At 41.0% G+C, this 20483-nt stretch overlaps 2 protein-coding genes and 1 long non-coding RNA gene across 5 annotated transcripts in view; 2 read left to right on the top strand and 1 right to left on the bottom strand.

Annotated features, from left to right (window-relative positions):
- Window positions 1-928: 928 nt before the first annotated feature.
- xbp1 (X-box binding protein 1) lies at window positions 929-3442 on the bottom strand. The gene is given in 6 exon segments (XM_017030633.2): window positions 929-1963; window positions 2071-2178; window positions 2181-2237; window positions 2328-2444; window positions 2542-2638; window positions 3085-3442. Coding segments are annotated over 6 exon segments (1176 nt in total). The 5' UTR covers window positions 3309-3442; the 3' UTR covers window positions 929-1390.
- A 1272-nt stretch (window positions 3443-4714) lies between these two features.
- LOC107990258 (uncharacterized) lies at window positions 4715-15702 on the top strand. Of its 2 annotated transcripts, none has more exons than XR_003048970.1 (4): window positions 4715-5062; window positions 8318-8474; window positions 13355-13420; window positions 13713-15702. It is a non-coding gene; the product is annotated as an uncharacterized LOC107990258 (long non-coding RNA). The 2 variants fall into 2 exon arrangements; XR_003048969.1 differs by having other exon boundaries at window positions 4716-5062; window positions 13355-13404; window positions 13713-15701.
- Window positions 15703-18920: 3218 nt separating this feature from the next.
- Window positions 18921-20483, top strand: part of znrf3 (zinc and ring finger 3) — a 62858-nt gene continuing 61295 nt past the window's right edge. Inside the window, exon 1 of one of the 2 annotated variants that reach the window (XM_008336267.3) lies at window positions 18921-19788. In XM_008336267.3, the coding sequence (XP_008334489.1) occupies window positions 19555-19788 (234 nt within the window). In that variant the 5' untranslated portion in view covers window positions 18921-19554. The remainder of the gene's footprint in view (window positions 19789-20483) is intronic. The other variant, XM_008336266.3, reaches the window with a different exon arrangement.

The raw sequence follows: 20483 nt of genomic DNA, 5'->3' as shown, positions 1-20483 counted from the left end.
GGGCAGGGGGTGTCAACACTGTACCTGCACATGTCAGATTACAAAACCCAAGATAAGTTGAAGGCCACTGTGGAAACTAATGTTATTACCTGATAATAACGTGTGTTGCGGAAATATTTGCTTTCCAATTCCCAATTAAAACATTTAAACATTAGTGATCAAAATTATTCAGTGAAACTCGACCTTTGTTCTCTGCGTAATGACTCGAAGTTTCATGACCTGTATTTGGAGCAAGGCTGTCAGACATTTAACATTTTAATTAGATTAATCATAGGGTAGCTGTGCATTAATCTTGATTAACTGAAACAAAATTAATCACAATTAATCAGGAATAATCAAGACAAACCAACATTCCTAAATATCGAACATTCGTAAATTAACCTGATTTAATCCCAGGTAGCTGTGGATCATGGTTGCAATTAATCATGATTATTGATGATAGTTGACCAAAACTGGCATTTATTAATTAATGATGCAATAATAATTGGTCTAGTCCTTTTGCGATACTTTTGGCAATGATCTTGTCACTTCGTGCTATTTTAAGCTCAAGCTCCTTGCATGTGTATCTACTGTGTATTAGCACATTGTTTCCCAAAGACCGGGTCTCAACCCTTAAGTGGGTCGCAAGAGATTTATTTGGCCCATCTCGCATGTTTCCCCAGGAGTTTAGGGTTAGGGTATTCCAATATAGTGGAATTATGGGATATACAACAACTGTCATTCTGTTCGTATGTTTAATTTTTGACTCAGACTAATTTCACAAATTAACAATTTGTGTTACTTGACAGCCTCGCTTTTTGCTAAAAGATACTGGTATTATCGGTGTTGAAGTTGAAGCTGTTCAATAAACCTTTTCACTTCCTCTAGTTTGTGGGGAAAAAAAACACCTTCAAGGAAATGCATCAAGTACAAACTGAACCAGACAAACTTGCAATGCAGTTTTTTTATTGCAGATATTAGACTACAAGGAGAGCAACAAATTAGAAGGCTTTTTTTTTTTTACAAGCGTACATATACAAGGACTCTGAAGCTGAGTATACAAATAAATAACATTTAAATGATCGGTCCCCGTGCCCTTTACAGATTTACAGAAATACTGAATTCCACCCACGTGTCTTCAAAAGAAAAAGTGAAAGACTTGAATTCAATCTTAGATCCTTTGCGGTGAATTAAGTATGAAGCTAAAAGTAAGCGCACACGAAACTCCACATCCCACAAGTCAACGTATCAGTGGTACAGACCTGCTGTAATACAAGGAGATTATGTGCTTAACATTAGCCTATAAGTGGGTGAAGAGGCGTCCCACTATGAAGCATCATATGCTTAAAGTGTAGTTAAACACTACACGCTAACTATATACGGTACGTTTATGGGGCAAAGAGTTGGTTTTTTAGACACTAATAAGCTGTGGGAAGAGTTCATTAGCAAACATGTCATCCCAAGAGCTTTCACAGCACAGGGGGGAGGACATGTCGCTGAAAGGGGACGGGGGACCTTCATATCCAGAGTCGCTGTAGGTGTCCGCTAGGCAGGCTTCCTTATCCAGGCTGCCGAGAGCTGAGGTGGGGGCCGTGGACAAGAAGTCATCCACCTGACTCTCACTGTCACAGCTGGGGATGACCACTTCCTCCGGCTCATCTTTGACGCAGACGGTCTCCTCCTCGACCACCACCTCGGCCACGGGGAAGGAAGCCTCTTCGATCTTCTCACTGTCGCTCTCCGAGTCCGTGAACTGCTCATCGCTAACCGGCTCCACGGGCTTGGTGTAGATGTGGTCAAAATGGATCAGTTCATTAAGGGCCTCCAGCTTAACTGATGGGGCCCCCAGAGGCGCAGGTGCGGCGGCAGGTACTGGGTTCCCCTCTCCGACCAGCAGCACCTCCGGCTCCTGGCACTCCTGCTCACAAGACTTGAGGAACAGCTCTGGGTCAAGGATGTCCAGAAAGCCCAAGAGCAAATCAGACTAAAAAAAAAAAAAAACAGAAGTAGATCAGCTTATTGACCTGCAAGCAGGTTGAGGATAAATCTGTCTGAGAGGATTGTGAAAGTCAACCGTCCTCAGATACCAACCTCATTGTCTGTAGTGTGAGGACCATCTGTATCCATTGAGAAGTCTTCAGATTTAGGGATTGCTGGGCCTGCACCTGCTGCGGAGGCACACATAGCCTGAGTGCTGCGGACTCAGAAGACCCGACCCCTAAACCTGCATCGTTCCCGGTGGGTAACAGAACCTGAACCTGTGGAAAAAGAAAATAAAAAATTTAAGACTCAAATTCCAAAAAAAATCTAAGTCCCAACCCATCAGTGGCATCTGCTTTTAGTCTTACCTTCTCTTTTGAGTCAAGGGTATCCAACCCAAGTCTCTGTCTCAGTTCCTCATTTTCTGTCTGTAAGCCACTCGTTTTATCTCTGAGCAGTCTGTTTTCAATGTGAAGTTTCTGATTCTGGGGGGGGGGGGGGGGGGTTAAAGACAGTTATAAACTCATCGTGTCTAAAAGTTTAATGAAAAAATAAAAAACAGTTTCATCATGATGAAATTACCTCCAGCTCCAACTCCAGGACCTGCTGCTCCAGTTCCCCCATTTTGGCCTTTTTCCTGTCTCTGGCTGTCTGGGCTGCGACTCTGTTCTTAAGTTTCCTGACGGGAAAGAAACGAGCGTTCATATTGTGAGTTGGGAAGGAAAAACATCCCCCTCAGTATTTCCGTAATGCTGACTAAGTTCATTGACATCACTTCAGATCACAGTACTGCGCAATCACCAGCCATGTTCCTGCCACGCAGGCAGGCATTCCAGGATCTGTGTCCTGTTCAGTGAGCCTTTGAACCGGGCGGGTCCGGTTTAAATATCCGGATGTCCATAACACTTAGAGGATATTTTTGACACACTTCTTATGATTCCTAATACACGTGCACATTAAATGTGAACATTCTTTGTCCTTTCAGTTTATCGATTGATACTGTTCGTTTAATAATCAATAAAACGGGCGTGGCCCCGTTCTATTTACACAACAATGGTAATCGATAGTAATAATTTACAGGGCTTAAATATAGCATTTTATGAGTGTAAAATAAGCCAAACATACCTGCGAAGTGCTTTCTCTTCCGGACTTAAGTGTGTGAGCCTCTGTCTTTTTCGTACGGGAGGCCCCGCAGATGAGTTCGAGTCGGAATCCGACGACGCCAGGTTGGCGGATGACGGTAAGACGACAGATAAAGGCCGGCTGAAGCCGGTCTGTGAGCCGCTCTGTTTTCCGGATATCAGGAGCACTTTGTGTCCCGCCCCGGTGCCTGCTGCCACTACTACCATGTTGAAATATCCAACTGAAGTTGTGTGAAATCAGAAATAACCAAGTATCCTTTGGAATTACAATAGAAACCCTAAGGTTTCCCCGGAACAATCAGTCCGATAATCACTGCTCTTGCTGATCCAGAGTGGCTGCGTCTGAGATCTTTTTCTACTATCGTGGTGAATTGTGATTGGCTGCAAGCGCCTCTGACGCAATAGCTATGACGTTTGTGATTGGTTGCTCTGCTGATGCAATTTTGCATATGGAGTTTCTCTTGTTTGCACAATTTCAGCGTGAAGTTGACCCAGCTCCTTGTAAACGCTGTACCCGTTAATACTTTGTTTTTTTGTGTCAAATTTCCACTTTTCCTATGAACTTTTCTTCACTTAAATGAGACCTACTGATGCGACAAATAAACATCCCAGGATGCACTTTTACACACACACTCTATTATACAATGCATTTCAACATTTCCGAAAGTTAACGCAAATTAAGACACTGATGTTGCATATGGATTGAATCAAATTTGGGCCTACTCCATCTATGTAGGGTATTTACTGCCCATTTATCTAGGGACAAGAACAGAAGAGTAACGTTGCTTTGTGATCCCTGGAGAGTCAAAGATCAAACAGATTAGAACGACTTTGTTGCCGCAAAATATTTCCTTTGTTCTTTCATTCAATCATTCCAATATCTCCCTATTATTCTTTCTTTCTTTGTCTTTGTTGATTTATTTATTTAAAAGCATAAACAAACATGGAAACCATCAGGGACACGATTGAGTTAAATACAGAAAGAATAGAAAAGAAAGAAGAAAAAATATCCAATTAAAAAGAGGACATTATGGATATACACAGAGGAATTTCTGTCATGTGAAAAAGTCACAGTCATTTAGACATGATGTTCTTTGTCAACTGTCTTGTGGTTTTACTCTGCATCTCGCAGGTGTTGAATTAAACAAATCAGAACCAGTTTTGCTACTGTGATGTAAGGTGTGACTTAAGTCAGACCTACTTTTCAAACCTCCAGCACTCGTTTTCAAACCGTCGTCTTTAGTTAGACCATAAAGTTCTATAAATCGATGTGCAACCCTATCTGAAAATTGTTGTTTTTGACTGGGTCTGAATTTACACTCAACAAAATCGTCATCTAATCAACCAACCAACCATCTTTCCATCCAACTAACAAACCACCTAAACTAACTAACCATCTTCATATACAACTAATAAGATAGATAGATAGATAGATAGACAGATAGATAGATAGATAGATAGATAGATAGATAGATAGATAGATAGATAGATAGATAGATAGATAGATAGATAGATAGATAGATAGATAGACAGACAGGCAGGCAGGCAGATAGGCAGGCAGACAGACAGACAGACAGACAGATAGATAGATAGATAGGATCAATGTACTTCAACAACGTGTAGAACCATGTGATCGCTTTTCGTCACGTGACTTTGATCCTTCCGTCAACAGGCTGTCATCTGTTAACAGACCTGTGTTGGAAATGAACACTAGAAAATGATCAATCAAATCCTCAGTCATACTTCAGACTCTTTGTTTGCTCTGAATCCACATGGTCTCCAGCCACCGTTGCTGTTTACGATTTGTGTTCCCCCTCAGCCTCATAGTTGTGACTCAGGCGGAGTAACTACTGCACCAGAACAAACACGGGGCCTGCTTACAGAGAGCTTTACCAGCTCCACTGAATCAACATCTGAGAAAGTGAGAGCAGGGCTTTATGGTGCTGCCTTGGCCACACAAGGTTGGTGTTTGTTTGACTCCATTTACATCACACTTTAATTCCATTACCGTTTTAATAGAAATGATTATTCCTGAAGTTGAATTGAAAAGCACACCAGCTAAAAAGCTTCCACATTTGACTGAGGTTAAAATATAGACTTTTTTTGCAGCAGTTATTGTTGAAATGCCCTGTTAGTAACAGTCACACAGTGAACTATGCTGTGGGGATGAACTTCCCTAAAACGGTACCAGTTTTCCTGTGTCATGAAACTTGGTATTTCGCGTTGTGGTTTAGGAATGAAGAAGTTTTGTTTTTTTTTCTGATATTTGTTGGGGTTTCTGTGCTAAAGTTACATTGAATGGTCAGAATACTGATCAGTTGTAATTATATAAGTATAATGATAATAATTACACATAAAACTATCTGTAGTACTATATAAGACTGGAATATCTTTTTATTATTTGTTTACATTCAAAAGGCAAATTACATTTAATTTTCTTTTACTTCTATAACACAACATCTTCACTACAGGACTTAAAGGATTACTGTGAAATACTTGTTTCACTCCAAGGCAGTGCACTGGGAGTACTAACAGACAACCCACTCAGTACTTGATGTGCTTACATAGGTGTAACAGTACACTGCACATACAAACAGTTAACACACTTTGCATACATGTGAGACAGAGGGATTTAGGACTTTCCAGATCAGCAGGACTGTTGCTGCCTGTCTTAAGTATGTCCTCAGAAATACTTCAGTCAAACCCTACTGCAACAACTGGCTACACACACGGCTACTGATCAGTGACGCAGTAGAAGAAGATGTTAAATGTGATATAATCTACAGACAGGTGGCGCATCTCAAACAAAAATCTAGCTATTGTCGATATCATTAAACAATGTCTCCATGCGACCCATGCTAGCATTGTATTGTTCATATTAAATAGCGCCCTCTGTGATCAACTGGTGAACCTTTTGGCTCCAGTTGATTGATGGATTTTTTTTTTGTATAAACTTTCTTGATGCCACCTGGGGAAATGTTTGCGTTAACAGCAAATCTGCTGTAACAGACTTCCCAACAGGTGGCGCCGAAGTATATGCATCTTGAACCAGCAATGCTCACATATCAGTTGAACTTCATAGACTCTGATGTTCCCTCTGTACAACGTTGATACCATAGTTTTGAAGCAGTGCGGGTGCGGAACATTTTTAAGCTGACAGGTGTGTGATGCTACTTAAATACACAACCACCACTTATTAGTGTTCGCAATTGGACTTTCTGACGTCAGTACTCTGGTCACACATTGTAACACAATACTTCTAAAAGTCTCTTTTTTTTCTTCTGGACGTGGTGGCCTTTCAGCAGCAGTACTCTTCAACTCTGTGGTGAATGCCAACTGCTGTGTGTGATACAGTCTGTCATGTGACTAGTCATGTGACAACCAAGAAGAGACAAAGATAATACGTTCACTTCCTAAGAATTAATTTGGTGTTTTGGTCAAACATACCTTCATCCTGGAAAAACACGTTAGTTCCTGACGTACTAGCGTGCTAACACTTTTGTTACGTATGTGTTGTTCCTACTTTATAAAAGTGAGATCCTGCTTTTAAAGAAGTGATTCAGAAATTAGCCGAAGACTTCTGGTCTTTCAATTCAATTTCAATTTCAGTTTTGTTTATTTGACAAAATGTCAAAAATAAAGTTTGGCATTTGTCTGTGTTTTTTTTAAACAAATACATCTGATCTGCGGTGGTGAGTAAAGACAAGGAGCAATGGCCTTTATTTACAGTGGGGGGAGGGCATGGGTGTCAGCAGACTGAGCGTGACTGAAGGCTGTATTGTACACAGCTATAAGTAGAGAAGGAACGTTAACATTCATGAACAAAGAACGACACTTTTAACTTCTGCTCAAAATGTCATGTGACTGGCAGAGGGAGGTCAATGTGTTAAAGCAGAAGTGACATGTTTTTAAAAAACAAACATCTGGGTCACCGGTCTCAGGCATGGCCATTCTGCCAACAGCAGTGTATCGCTCCACTGCTGGGCTACTGATTTCGCTCAGCCTGGTGGTACAGCTTGTATTACCCATGACGTCTTTCACAGGGTGAGGGTTTTAACCTTAAAAATAAAAACACCCCATCAGGAATTTGACTTTTTATATATGACTGAAATGAGACAGAGGGTCAGTTTAAAGTTGAATCTCATTGTTATAGTAATGGGCGAGTCGGCCATTAATCATTGGTTAAACAGCCTAGATTCTGCTGGTGATCGTTAAACCAGTACTTAGACACGTACACACAGAAACTCTACCCACTGCAGGAAAAGGGATCCTCCCTGTAATCAGAGACTGGGATAAAGAAGAAGTAAATCCTAAAGGCCACTATTAAAACCAGACCAAACCCAGAGGAGAAAAACACAGAGATGTTGTGTCACTCTGTAATGAGGAAACACTCGTTTTGTAACATTTAATGACCCATTAGAATTAAAATGATCAGGTTGAACAGAACAACCTTTAATGACTGTGTCTGACTCAATGATTTGACAATGGTTTTTACTGCACCTACTGGAACAAACCGGTTATTCTCTCATCAACGACTCGATTCATAAGAATCATGGATGTCGATGACAGCTGAAGCTCTGACGGCAGCTCTTGTGCATGGCTGAAGGTTTTTGTTCCAACCAACCAAGAGCACATAGTTTGACCTATCAGTTGTCTAAAGACTGACACACTCAGGTGTGCTACTGCTTGGTTGGAACAAAAACCTGCAGCCACAGTGGCCCTCTGTGGAATGGTTTGGGCACCCCTGGTCATGAGAGTCCATTCAGACAACTTCAACTGCAACATCAAATATTTTTAACAATTTTTTTAATAAAAATCCCTAATTAAATTTAAAATTTTAATTAAAATTTAATTTAATTAAAATTAAGAAACAAAATAGTGAAAGACCTGTCTGAAAATGACAAACAACTTTGTCCAGGATAAAATTAAAAGTTAAGTATGTTTTAAAATCTTTAAAAAAATATTAAAATGTATGTACAATTCTTTGTTTACTACTTGTTTACTAATGTTTTTGAAGTGTCTATACACTTCCTGTCTTTTAGCCCTCGACTCTTCTGAACTTTCCCCCATGTTTGTTTTGGTTGTGGCGTCGCGTACGTCACAGGTAGCGTCCACGTGAAAAGCACACCACTGTTTAGTGGCAGCAAAATGAATGAAAAGGAATCTTTGAGACATTGTAATGGAGTGTTGATGAGGTCATTTTCTTTATTTCACAGCGTTAATCCTGAACTTGATCACATGCAGACGGCGTGAAGTACATCTTCTCACACCTGCTGTTATCTGACATCCTGGATTAAACCCAGCCCTGTACTCAAACAGAGACAGATTTAAAGGCCATCATTAAATGGTCTGTTGTGCCTCCACCACTGACAGGTAGGTAAAATATAAAGACAAACATTTTGACTCGCAGGCCACAATGGGTCCTAAAATTTGACGGGCGGGGGGGCAGAAATATAATGATAATATAAATTAATAATACAATTTGGAAAAGTTTGGTGGGCCAGATTAAAAAGTTAGTTTTCCCTAAATTTCCTCAATTTTAACCTGTATCTCAGTCTAATCCCTGGTTCCAAAGTTCTTTCAAAAATATATTTGAAAGCTTCTCCATTCCTCATGTCACATTCTGATCCGGCAGTGATCTGTTCACCCTCCATGAACGGTGACCACTTCCTGTACAGGACAGTTAAATAATTTGCATGTCGTTGTGATCACTGATTCGCAGCAGCTTTACTCAAAATCAGCTGCATGCATGATCAATCACCCACAATGAATAGCATGTTCATGTGATAGCGACCTTGATTTAAAACAGTGTCATCAGCGTAGAGTGTTCCTGGGCTTCAGCGGTCAATAATTGACCAATAACACAGAACAGAGCACTGGGGTGATTTAATGCAGTTTTGATACAGTTCCAATTGGTCAAAATGAATTCCTCTAGATCAGTGTTCTCAAACCCAAATGAGCTAGAGTTAGAGTTGCCTCCCGCCATTTCTTTGAAGGACCATAAAAATAACAGCAGGGGTCAGATTATATTATTTCTGACTGAACTTTGTGGTTCTATAGTGTAGTCTTAAACGTACAAGAGCCCAGATTTAAACCCCAGAGCAGTACTTGTCAAATAGTGGGGCGGGGCCCCCTGGGGGGATCACAATGAGGTGCCAGTGGGGGAGTATTACAATAGAATATGGAACACTGGACATAAATGTACCACTGCTGTAATGCTTGAATGATAACAAGCCTCCAGTCACTAGGTGGAGGCAACTCATACAGTGGTTTGTACAGATAAAATTAAACATGTTATCAGATTCTCAATAGTATTTCAATTCACGGGGGTGTTGGTCGGAGGGGTGAGGAATGTGTGAAAACATTTCTGTCCCCAAGGGGGGGCATGATAGAAAATAACTGAGAACCACTGCCCCAGAGGAACCACATGCTTAATGGCGCCCCCTATGTGGCGTTGTTCACTCTGTGAATTTCCACATTGTGGGATGAATAAGGAACAAACAAAGCTCAAATTACACCATTTCTAGCATCTGACTGTGTGCTTCAGTGTCTGGTACATGGGCTGAAAGTGGCCCATGCCCTGGGAGTTTAAGGCCTCTGTTCTGGATCTATCCAGCCTCTGGAGTCCACTCTCCGTCCATTAATTGTTGCTCTCACACACACTCGATACAAATGTTATTTGCAGACATCAGAGGAAAAGATTTTAATTTCATCTAAACACAACGCCTTAATTCTGTCATCGATGAAGGAGTGCTTTGCAGCATGAACAGCTCCACCTTTGTGTGCTCATCGGGGTGGGCACCGATGTGTTAGGGCAGAGCCCAACCGGACAATAGAGGTGAATAGGGTCACACCCTGGGATTGCAGCCAGCTGCAGGAGGCGGTGGTCTTCAGTGTTTGCCTATACCTCCTCCCAATTACACATCTCTACCCAAAATCCACTGGGGTGTTTGTTTGGCCTGCAGCGTTCCCACACCTTGAGCACCGTACAGTCTGATCACTGGATTCACTCTGGTAGCCATGTTACACATGACATTGTTGTGTCATTCTAACTTCCCTCTTTTGCATCTACGTATTGTGTAGTACTGAGAAGGAGTTTTATACCACAGTGACACACCATAGTTTACTTCCACGTCTGCTCTGAATTTTTCATGGCAGTTCTACAGCTCTTTATCTGACGGTGAGCGTGAGTTCCGTGTGTGTGTAATTGTGTGTACACACATGCAAACACGTCAAGTGATAAGGTTCACACTACTTTGGATGTGTGTAGTTAAACAGATGAGAATGACAGCAGTGTTGTTCAGTAGTAGTACACCAGCACTCCTGTAGTACTGCAGAAATATTCCTGTGTTCAACCACAATGTTATCATTGATTACACGGTCAAAGTTCAAGGCTCAAGGTTTCTTTATTTGTCATATTATTTGTATTGTATTTGCACATTTTAGTTAGAACAGAAAAATACTATATATAGAAATATAAAATATATAAATACTGTACACATAATAAAAATGTAGAATTAGTATATATATATCTATATATATATCACAAATTTGTTTAATAAAATGGTGGAAAATAATGTAGCAGTACCTCTCCAGACCACCTGGACGATGCAAAAAAAAATTAAAATTTAATTCAAATTTAAATTTGCTCTAAACTTGCCTGCTAATGTTGCTAACAGGGCAGAGCTCTGCATTAAAGTACAACTACAATACAACAACAACAACATGTGACCACCTTCAAACTGCACATGAGGCAACACATATTTTAACACATCTATTTGCAATTATACCGATCGTAAAACAGTTAAAATATAATTAAATTATATTATATTAAATATAATTCATAAGTATAGTAGAAATGTCAACCATCAAAACTAGACGTAGTTAAATGTCGCATGAGTATAAAAAAACCCCACCTCTTTTATTTACTGTCACCTGACTCTCACTTCCTCTTCCTGTGATATCAACTTACAAAAAAATTCTCTCTTGCCTAACTACAGGGTTTGGCTTATCTTTGCAGACGTCATATGTTGCACTGCTCTCTGGCGGTCTTACTGACACATTACACTGACCTCCGGGGTCAATAGGCTTTCCGCATACGACACAATATTTTAATTTTAATAATATGCATATGGTGAGATATGAAGAGATGTTTCAAAACACAAACTTAGTGCCGCCTGTTATCAGAAAATACGGAGAATTCTTCAGTAGCTTATCTCTGACATCTAGTGGCCGCTCGAGGAAAACCTCTGCCCTCCAGGACTTGACAGTTATCTGATCGCTTTTTCAACTTTTATTACTTTTTACTTACTAATTCTGAAAAAGAAGACTTGAGACATGCTTTTAATAATAACTAATATGGCCAAAAAAAATATTTTTTCTTACTTTTTTTAAATGTGGGAAGAATACATGATTTTGGAAAATTGCAAGCGATAAATACAAATAAAAATAAATACATTTTAAAAATTTAAGCTGTGAAATTTAGCTTACAACTTTTTAAATAATTAAATATTTAATACAAATTTAATAATATTTATATAATATAATTTTTATTAAAAATATAAATTAATCTCAGTGTGAAGACAGTAACAATAATGGACAGTATTTCATATTTAATGTGTGATTAGCCGACGCGGTGACTTTTCTACTGTCAACCGTGTTTCGTGTGCTAAAAGCTGATGTCTACGGTGACTTCAGTTCAGCCTCCGTCCATTCTGGCCATTTGTGCGTCTCCATAAATCACACACTCCTCTCAGTGCTCCCTCTCACCTCACACTTTAAACTAGTGCCAGACGTTCAGCAGCAGCAGGCGGTGAATTAAAGATTCACATTCTCCTCCATGGAAGTCAGCGGCCAATTACAGTGACTTCAAAGCTTTGATCCTCAGGTGTGCGGTTGCCCTGAGGATAAGAACGAAACAGAGGCTTGTCCAGAGGTAGTTCAGAAGTGGAACCACTATCTGCTTCACTCTGCTTTGGCTGCAGTTGTCACATAACTCCACGAAGCTGGTGCGTCATCCGGGAATCTGACTGTCATGAACCTGATAAAACAGAACCCAGACAAGACCAGGTGCTAAAACAAGAGATGGCGCTAACCCAAGCGCTAGCTTCTTTCCACTGGCTGTTTCGATGGGGTAACATTTAGAGTTCCTCCTCCTCCACATGTGTTCTACCTACAGATCCAGACTGATCTTATCATTAAGACTTTGATATCCCTCAAATAAATCACTTCTCTCTAAAAACTCCAGGCCACCTTACAGTTTCCACAGTCCAGATCTTTCAGTTATCAGGCTTTAGAAGCAGCTGCATATCATTAAAGTTATACTCTGAACTATCCTGAGCCCAGTGCCAGGGTCTGGATCAGGAAAACCCTAAGCTCTCATTGGCTTATACCTCAGGTTGAAATCCCATGGTACCTAAAGAATTTGTTACTGTCTAAAGCAGGGGTGTCAAACTCATTTCCACCAGGGGGCCACATTAGCAATACATTTCCCCTAGAAGGGCCGGTTGTAAATGGAAGACTGTATAGATCAGGGGTCCCCAACCCCTGGTCTGCGGACCAGTACCAGTCCATAGGTCATTTGGCACCAGGCTGCAGTGGGACACAGTGAAAAAAAAATACTTAATTTTTACTAATTTACTTCATTCAAAAAAAGTCCTGTCAGATCCATTTACTTGTTTTATTTTGAAAATTTAGTGATCCTTCAATGCTCAGCACCTTGGTACCGGTCTGTAGTAACGGGTGGTACTGGTTGGGGACCGCTGGTATAGATGTAACTACTCCATAACTGACTAATACATGTTTCTGCAATTGATTATTATTTGATTGATTATAAAATTGTTTAATTTCTTAGGTTAACTTTTTAAGCTCCCACGGGCCACACAAAATAGCTTGGCGGACCGTATTTGGCCCTCGGGCCTTGAGTTTGACACGTATGGTCTAAAGGAAGTTTTAAAGGAACTACTCCAGGAGCTAACTGTGCTGCTAACTGCCCCCACCGGCCAACCAACCTCTGTAGACCAATTTCCTCAAACCTATTTCCTGGGTTCCCATATTTTAAATGTGACAAACCTTCGTGACCCAAGTCAATAGAAATTATTCGTAAACTCCTGGGAAACATGATGTGAGACGACCCAAAAAAAAAACAACCCACCTTAGGGTCGCGACCCAGTCTTTGGGAAACAATGCTGTAGAATAAACAAAAAAATTTGAAATTAAAGACAATTTTCTTTGCTACGTCCCACCTGCAACAGCTTTGTGCATCCCAAGGGGGCCCCCGGACCCTACGCTGGGAACCACTGAGGTGAAGTCATTTTCTTGTACGTATTTGTAAATTTTTTTCTCTTAGAATGACAATAAAAAGTCGTAGTTCTTTTTAAATTTTTATCATTATTTTTTAATATGAACTGACTTACACCCTCTAGAAAGGCTATTATGTTTTTTTAAGTGGAATTAATCGCCGTAACTGTATTTTTAAAAAGTAGTTTTTTCTCTTAATAACAGAAGACAATGAAAAAAAAAGAAAGAAAAAGAAATCACAGGCGTTTTCTTCTTTTTTCCATTTCTGCTTCTTGATTAATTTTTTTGTGTACCGTGTGTGTCTGTGTACAGATTCCACCTATCTTAATCTTTCGTGAACATGTTCCCGCCTGTGCGACTGTATCGACTTCACCTGGTCCGTCCTCCTCGCTCCTCACAGCAGGTTACCACTGATGGAAGTCTTTAACCTCTGGGAACGTACCTGTCCTCACAGGCCTCGAACGTACAGGTGCCTCATTTCCAAAAAGTCTGCTCCCAGTCTCCCTCTCTTCCTCACTCCTTGCCCCCCCCCCCCCCCTCCACCCACATCTCCACCTCCCTAACTGCTGCAGCTTTAAACCCTGAAGTGAACTAGGGGCCTATTGAAATACCTCTCTCTGGTTAAGTCTGCACTTCAAAGTAGACTTTCACCCTGGAGCTGGATTTGAAGGGGGAAAGGAAAGGGTCAGGCCCTGTCTTCAAAGTGTCTATCATAAAGTTATGACCTGTTGAAAAGCTGTGGGCAGGACCAAAAGGAGTAACAGATGGATGAGGGTGTTTGTTCACCAGGAAGCTACATGGAAGGGTCTAGAAATTCAGAATAAATAATAATAATATTTTGAAATGAAACACATACATCTACCTGCTGTTAACTTTTACTCAGATGTTTTTATCTGGAGTATTTGTTTGTTTTCTTCCCTTCAGGTCATGTGAGTGGAGTGTACTCACTACTGACAGGTTTAAAAAAAAAAACAGCTCCTGGAGTTGATTATTTAAAATAATGTATATTTGACCCAATCTAGTATAAACAGTTCTATATAACCCAGTTAACTTTGAATCTTGTGTATTTAGCAATGTAGTTGTGGATTTAAGATTAGCAACCCTGTGTGCATTAGCTTTGCCTCTGCTCCAATAAAGTGTCCATCATTAATCATTCATACCTATTATATTTTAGTAATTTACTGTGTCTGTGTTTACTGTGTTTATTTACTTTGTATAGTATTCAAGTTTTCTATGTTTTTATGTACGCTTCAAACCAGCAGAGCCAGGTTGCACATTAGCTACGGCTGGAAATCTGTGTGTATTTAACATAGCCATGATCACTCATTTGTTTCTGTCAAATAAACTATAAATGATGTAAAAACATTGTTCACCAACAAGGGGAGGCATTGAGTGAAAATACATTTCTGTGAACAGTGAGCTAGCATAGCTGCGCTAGTTAGATGGAAAGTTTTGTTTTTTTTTCTGACAGCTGCTAAGATAAGAGCACGGTTGTGGGCAAATAATGCGAGTTTTCTTAGCATTGAAGCACTTCAAACTAACAACATCGAAGCAACACGAAAAATTTTGCTGATAGCATGGACACCACAGCTGAGGCTAGCTATGAAGTTAGCTTACATTAGCTATAAAGTTAGCTCTGGTACAGACAAACTGTGAAGTCAATGTCCTTAAGCTGAACAAACCTGCAGCTGCAGAGGAGAAACACACCAATACTGTACCGAGTGAGTACTAACATCTCATATATTAAGGGATAGTTTCACTTTTTCAAATTATTAAAAACAGGGGCTTATGTTATCAATTGCCTCACACTCCCATCTGCTGGTATTTTCTCCTACACTTCATTTGCAAACGTCCATGAGAGTTTCCCACCGGGGTTTGTGCCATGACATCATCGCAAACATGCAACAAACCCTGGGCGGACTAGATTCAATGGCGATGAAGGGCAGCGTCCCCCACAATCCGAGGGCCCCCTAATTGCTTTATGTAATATTTAAGCCCCAATGATGCACTTCTTCCTAGAGCCGTGATTGTAAACGCTCCTCCTCCTCCTCCTCCTCCTCATCTTCTCCTTCGTTCATTAAAGCATGACGTCAGGGCCTTTACAAACAAAGGGTCAATTCACAGAGGCTGGGAGAGCCCTGTTGGTACACATGGTGCTCCGCTGATCAAACACATTCAAATGTTCCCGTCGGGTATATTTAGTAACCCGTGGTCTGGTCAGTTTTTTCGTATTTATTTATCCAGGCCCATAATTCGAACACAGAACCACTTTCACAGTAAACTATAAAAGAACAGTCGCCACTACGGTGATGATGCTAAGTTTGTACGTGAGCAAGGTGGCTCCGAGTGACACGTGAGGAATTGGACTTGTTTAAGGTCATTCGAATCCAACCAAATTTAAACTCACTGATCATTGGAACTGCTCCTTTATTGTGGAAGAACACAAGTCCTAAATGAGGGGCAGTTATTACTCAGTGGGTGGAAGGGATTGTCATCCAATCAGGAGGTCTGGAGTTCCATCTGTGCCAATGTGTCCATGGGAAACAAAAGGTATTATCTCAGACATCTAACTTCCTGAAGGGAAGGGGGCATCAGAAAGGAGGGTATCTGGGTTAAAACCACTCCCAAAAACTGATGGAAAAAAAAAAGTATTACTTTGTGTACGTGTTGTAGTATTTAAACTTTTATGAAATCAAAATTAGCAAGGGGGGGAAATGGTGATAGTGGTAATCCTATAGAAAGGAGTCAAAGACATAGCTGGTTCGATTCCCAGTCTATCCGTGTGGAGTTTGAATATTCCTCCTATAATTTGAATATGCTGTAATTTTAAATTTTGGTTAAATCGCTAACAAAAAACACCAGGAAAATGTACCTGGAAAACAGGTACGTTTATATCATTGTTACCCAAAGACTGGATCGCGACCCTCAGGTGGGTCACAAGAGATTTTTTTTTTTTGGGTCATCTCGCATCATGTTTCCCAGGAGTTTACGAATAATGTCTGTTGACTTGGGTGGCAAAGGTTTGTGACTTTTCAAATATAGATCTCCAGAAAAAAGTTTGAGAAACACTAGTTTATATGAATGTTTACACTTGCTGATACAGCTTTCAAAAAAAGTTTCCTACTATTGGGGCTCAATATTGATTAATTTAAATGCTTTGTGAAAGAAGACTCTTTGTCTCTGTCAGTGAACAGCACAGTAAACCAAGGACGGACCCAGCCTTCATCCTTCACTGTCACCCTCTTCCTCAACGCTCCTTCAGCCTAAACATGCAGACAGCTGATTCCTTTCAGCACGGCCTGGGTTTAAACACTGCAGTAGAAGCTGAAGCGTCAGTAGAGAATCCACAGCTGCTGCCGATGCACATTGTGAGAAAGTCAAGAGTTTGGCTGTTGCGGAGTGGAAAATATTGGCATATCGTGAACATTGCTGTCCGCCTTTATTTATACAAAAATATAAACGCAATTCTGGAAGTGGGACGTCTGGAAGCAGGGAGACACGTAGCCACCAGCAGAGGGCAGGCTTGCAACAAAAACCAACATCAGTGTAACTTGTTGCTTTAATTCTTTTCGTGTGTCAGTAATAGACTAATGAGGTGAACCAAGTTCAGATTGAAGGTCTTTTCAACACCAACATGTACGGGTTTCATCTTTTTTTCTTTTTTTTTTTTACAGTAAGTATTTCATACACGCAGGAGAGAAACAAAGTGTTAAGTGTCACAAGGCAGATCTGAGACATGTGGTGTGGATCAGCATTCATAAACCAGAGTGACGTCCAGTGTAATCTGTGAATTATTGTCACGCTGGAGGCGCAGAAGAACTTCTAAGGTTCTGGCTCAGATCTGTTTTCCACTCACTGTTGTTTTTTTCCTCTTCTTTTTTCATTTTGAGTCTGAACACATGTTGACCATCCTGCTCGCTTCCAGAGGCAGCTGCATTCTTGACCTAAAAAGTCCTCACAGTTGGTTTTCATAATTACACTGCCACACGGCTGACAGCCCTTGTTTTCCCAGCTTTGCTGGACATCCATCAATGTGCAGAGCTGGCCCTCCGCAACCTTCGCAACCCACCTGAGTGGACCGTTCACTGGAGGCCAGGTTGACGGAGCTGTTATCAGATGGAGTGTTTTAAATGAACTATAAAGTCATGGTTGAGTGTTGAAAACCACCGTGAAGATAGAGGGTAGATTATTCTAGATCATTGTTTCCCAAAAACTGGGTCACGACCGTCAGATGGGTCGCAAGAGTTTTTTGTGGGGTCATCTCGCATCATGTTTCTTAGGAGTTTATGAATAATATCTATTGGGTCGCAACAGTTTGTGACTTTTAAAATATGGGTGCCCAGAAATAAAGTTTGGGAAACACTGATCTAGATACCCAAGGATTCAAACAAGAGTAGAAATACTGTGTACTACTGTATGTACTGTATGTCTCTGGTTTATTGTTCATGTCCTCAGTGCTTTATGATTAACAGCAGATGATTATAGTCAAATATTCCATAGTCAAATATACAATGACTAGTACATTGTTTCCCAAAGACTGGGTCGCGATCCTAAGGTGGGTCACAAGAGGGTTTTTTTTGGGTTGTCTCGCATCATGTTTCCCAGGAGTTTACGAATTAAATATGGGTCCCCAGAAAAAAACACTAGACTAGTAGACATGGGTTTCCCACAATAGCCCCCCCCCCTTTTTTTTATAAAACTATCTTTTTTTTAGCTAGCTTTGAAAATGTCCCTAATCTAATCTTATCTCTGAATGTAAATCACTATACATTAATTCTTAGTTTTGGAAGCTTTGCCTAGATGAACCTTCAATTATAATTTGTACCATCGTACATCAAGCACTAGGAATAAAACTAAACTGTGAAAGTAAATCCCTAAAATACAACATTCTTCTGTAGTGAAGTCCAAACTCTTTGTTGTCTTGACTTTTCATCTGGATTTCAATAATCAGAAATCAATTTTCTGGAGTTATTTAATTTTTTTTCATCATCCTGTCATCAACATGACATGATTCTGGTTTCTGCTGAATAATTCATAATTTGGATGTACACTTACCTCCTAACCACATCATGTCTGGACTTTCCAGGGAATTATTAATTGAGTTTAAAGGTATGATCTGTGGAACTAGTCTTGAAAATGCAGTGCTATGAGACAAACAACCATCCATCTTGTTGAAGGTTTGTTGTATTTGTATGTATGGGTATTCCCAATACTCAATTTTTCTTGGACATTCCAAACACAAAGTGGGGTGTGGATAATTCTGGAGAGTAGTCAAAATAGATAGATAGATAGACAGACAGACAGATAGACAGACAGACAGACAGATAGATAGATAGATAGATAGATAGATAGATAGATAGATAGACAGATTGATTGATTGATTGATTGACAGACAGACAGACAGACAGAGACAGACAGACAGATAGTCAGACAGACAGACAGATAGATAGATAGATAGATAGATTGATAGATAGATAGATAGATTTATTTTTTCTCTGATTAAAAACGTAGCCCGGGTAAATCCTGGCCCGTCTTGGCGGGGAAGCTTTATTTTTAAGGTGGTATGACAGCAGTAAAGTTGGGTAACTTGTGAAGTCTTACATTTCAGCGGATGCATTTAATAAAATTTAACAAAAAACAAGGTGGTTAACGAAAAAAATAAATAATCACAGATATGTGGCGCATTCCAAACTATTAATACTTTTTGTTCCTCCTCTCGTCTCTTCCTCGCGGAGCGTCCTTAACTGAGTGCTGGCACTGTGGAGTAGGGAGTGCAGGGGAGAGGGTCAGAATGATTGGTGGGTGGGGATAGAACCCTTCACAGAGACAGAGTAAAAAAAAACAAAAAAATCACGTGTTTGTAGATCAAAGGAGATCCGCTTTGTAGAAATGGAGCGGGGGGTGGGAAAGAAATGGGGAGGGTGAGAGAGAGAGGGAGTGAGTGAGAGAGTATGTATGTAGCCAGTGTAATTGACAAGGCTTGCAGTGGTGAAATAAAGACGCTTCAGCGCAGGCTCTGCTTTTTTTTATTGCACAATTCTGACTCTTTTGACGCATCGGCCGCGGCGAGCACAGGCCTGACTTCAGTTCCCTTCGTCCGATCACTTCATCTGTGTGAAATTATGTCCCGATCGGCGCAGATTCAGCCGGCAAGATGATGATTTTACCAAGAGGAGGCTCGGATCGTGTGCCCGACTCGGTGGTCCTGGTGATCCTCGCGGTCGCCGCTTCTCTCGTTGGTACGGTTCTGGCCAAGGACACTGCATTTGTGGAAGTGGTTCTGTTCGAGTCCAGTCCCAATGGAGATTATACGACTTACACGACTGGCTTGCAGGGACGCTTCTCCAAAGCTGGAGCCACAATCAGCGCGGAGGGGGAGATCGTTCAAGTACGTGCAAAGTGATTTTTGTTTCTGTAACGGCGGCGGGGGGGAATGACAAGCAACTGTCTGGATAAACAACGCTGGGACGCGAGTTGGGAATTTACCACGCTATGTCTCTCCAAACTTTTTTTTCCACGGGGGCTTGTGGGGTTGACCAGAGTTGTGTATCAACTCTCTATCTCCCTCCCTCTCCCTCTCTCTCTCTCTCTCTCTCTGTGTGAGTGTAAGCGGCGAGGATGGTACTAAGCGTGCGAGCATATGCGGTCACAAGATGGCTTCTATCTTGTGGAATTCATTCACAGTAAAAACATGATCTTGCAGGTTAGTCGTGTGTGACGCCTCTCCGCCCCCCACATCACGATCATCTCACCTTCTCACACCGCCGTTAAACTTAAAAAAAAAAACAAAACTCACAAACAAACGCACAAACTAGCGAAACTAAAGTCGTGGCTCCCCCGCCCGCTGCCGGGGTGGGGGGAGGAGAGGGGTGGTGGTAAACTTTCCCCCCTCTACAACGTGCTGTCCCCATGGTTCAACGTCAACCCTTTCATACCCTGGCCACTGTTTACCTTTGGTTTTCGCAGTGTTTCCGATTTGGTGGTGACTTATGGTCGAAACGAGACGTTGAAATCCGAAAAGGTTTGGTTTAATAGCGGAATAAGTCTGTTTTATTGACCGAGCCAGCGTGTAAACGAAGCCAC

This window comes from Cynoglossus semilaevis, chromosome Z, assembly GCF_000523025.1.
Source record: "Cynoglossus semilaevis isolate Cse_v1.0 chromosome Z, Cse_v1.0, whole genome shotgun sequence".
In the NCBI taxonomy this organism is placed as follows: Eukaryota; Metazoa; Chordata; class Actinopteri; order Pleuronectiformes; family Cynoglossidae; genus Cynoglossus; species Cynoglossus semilaevis.
The sequence above is the reverse complement of the archived record's forward strand: the minus strand, read 5'-3'. Positions and strand labels throughout refer to the sequence as shown.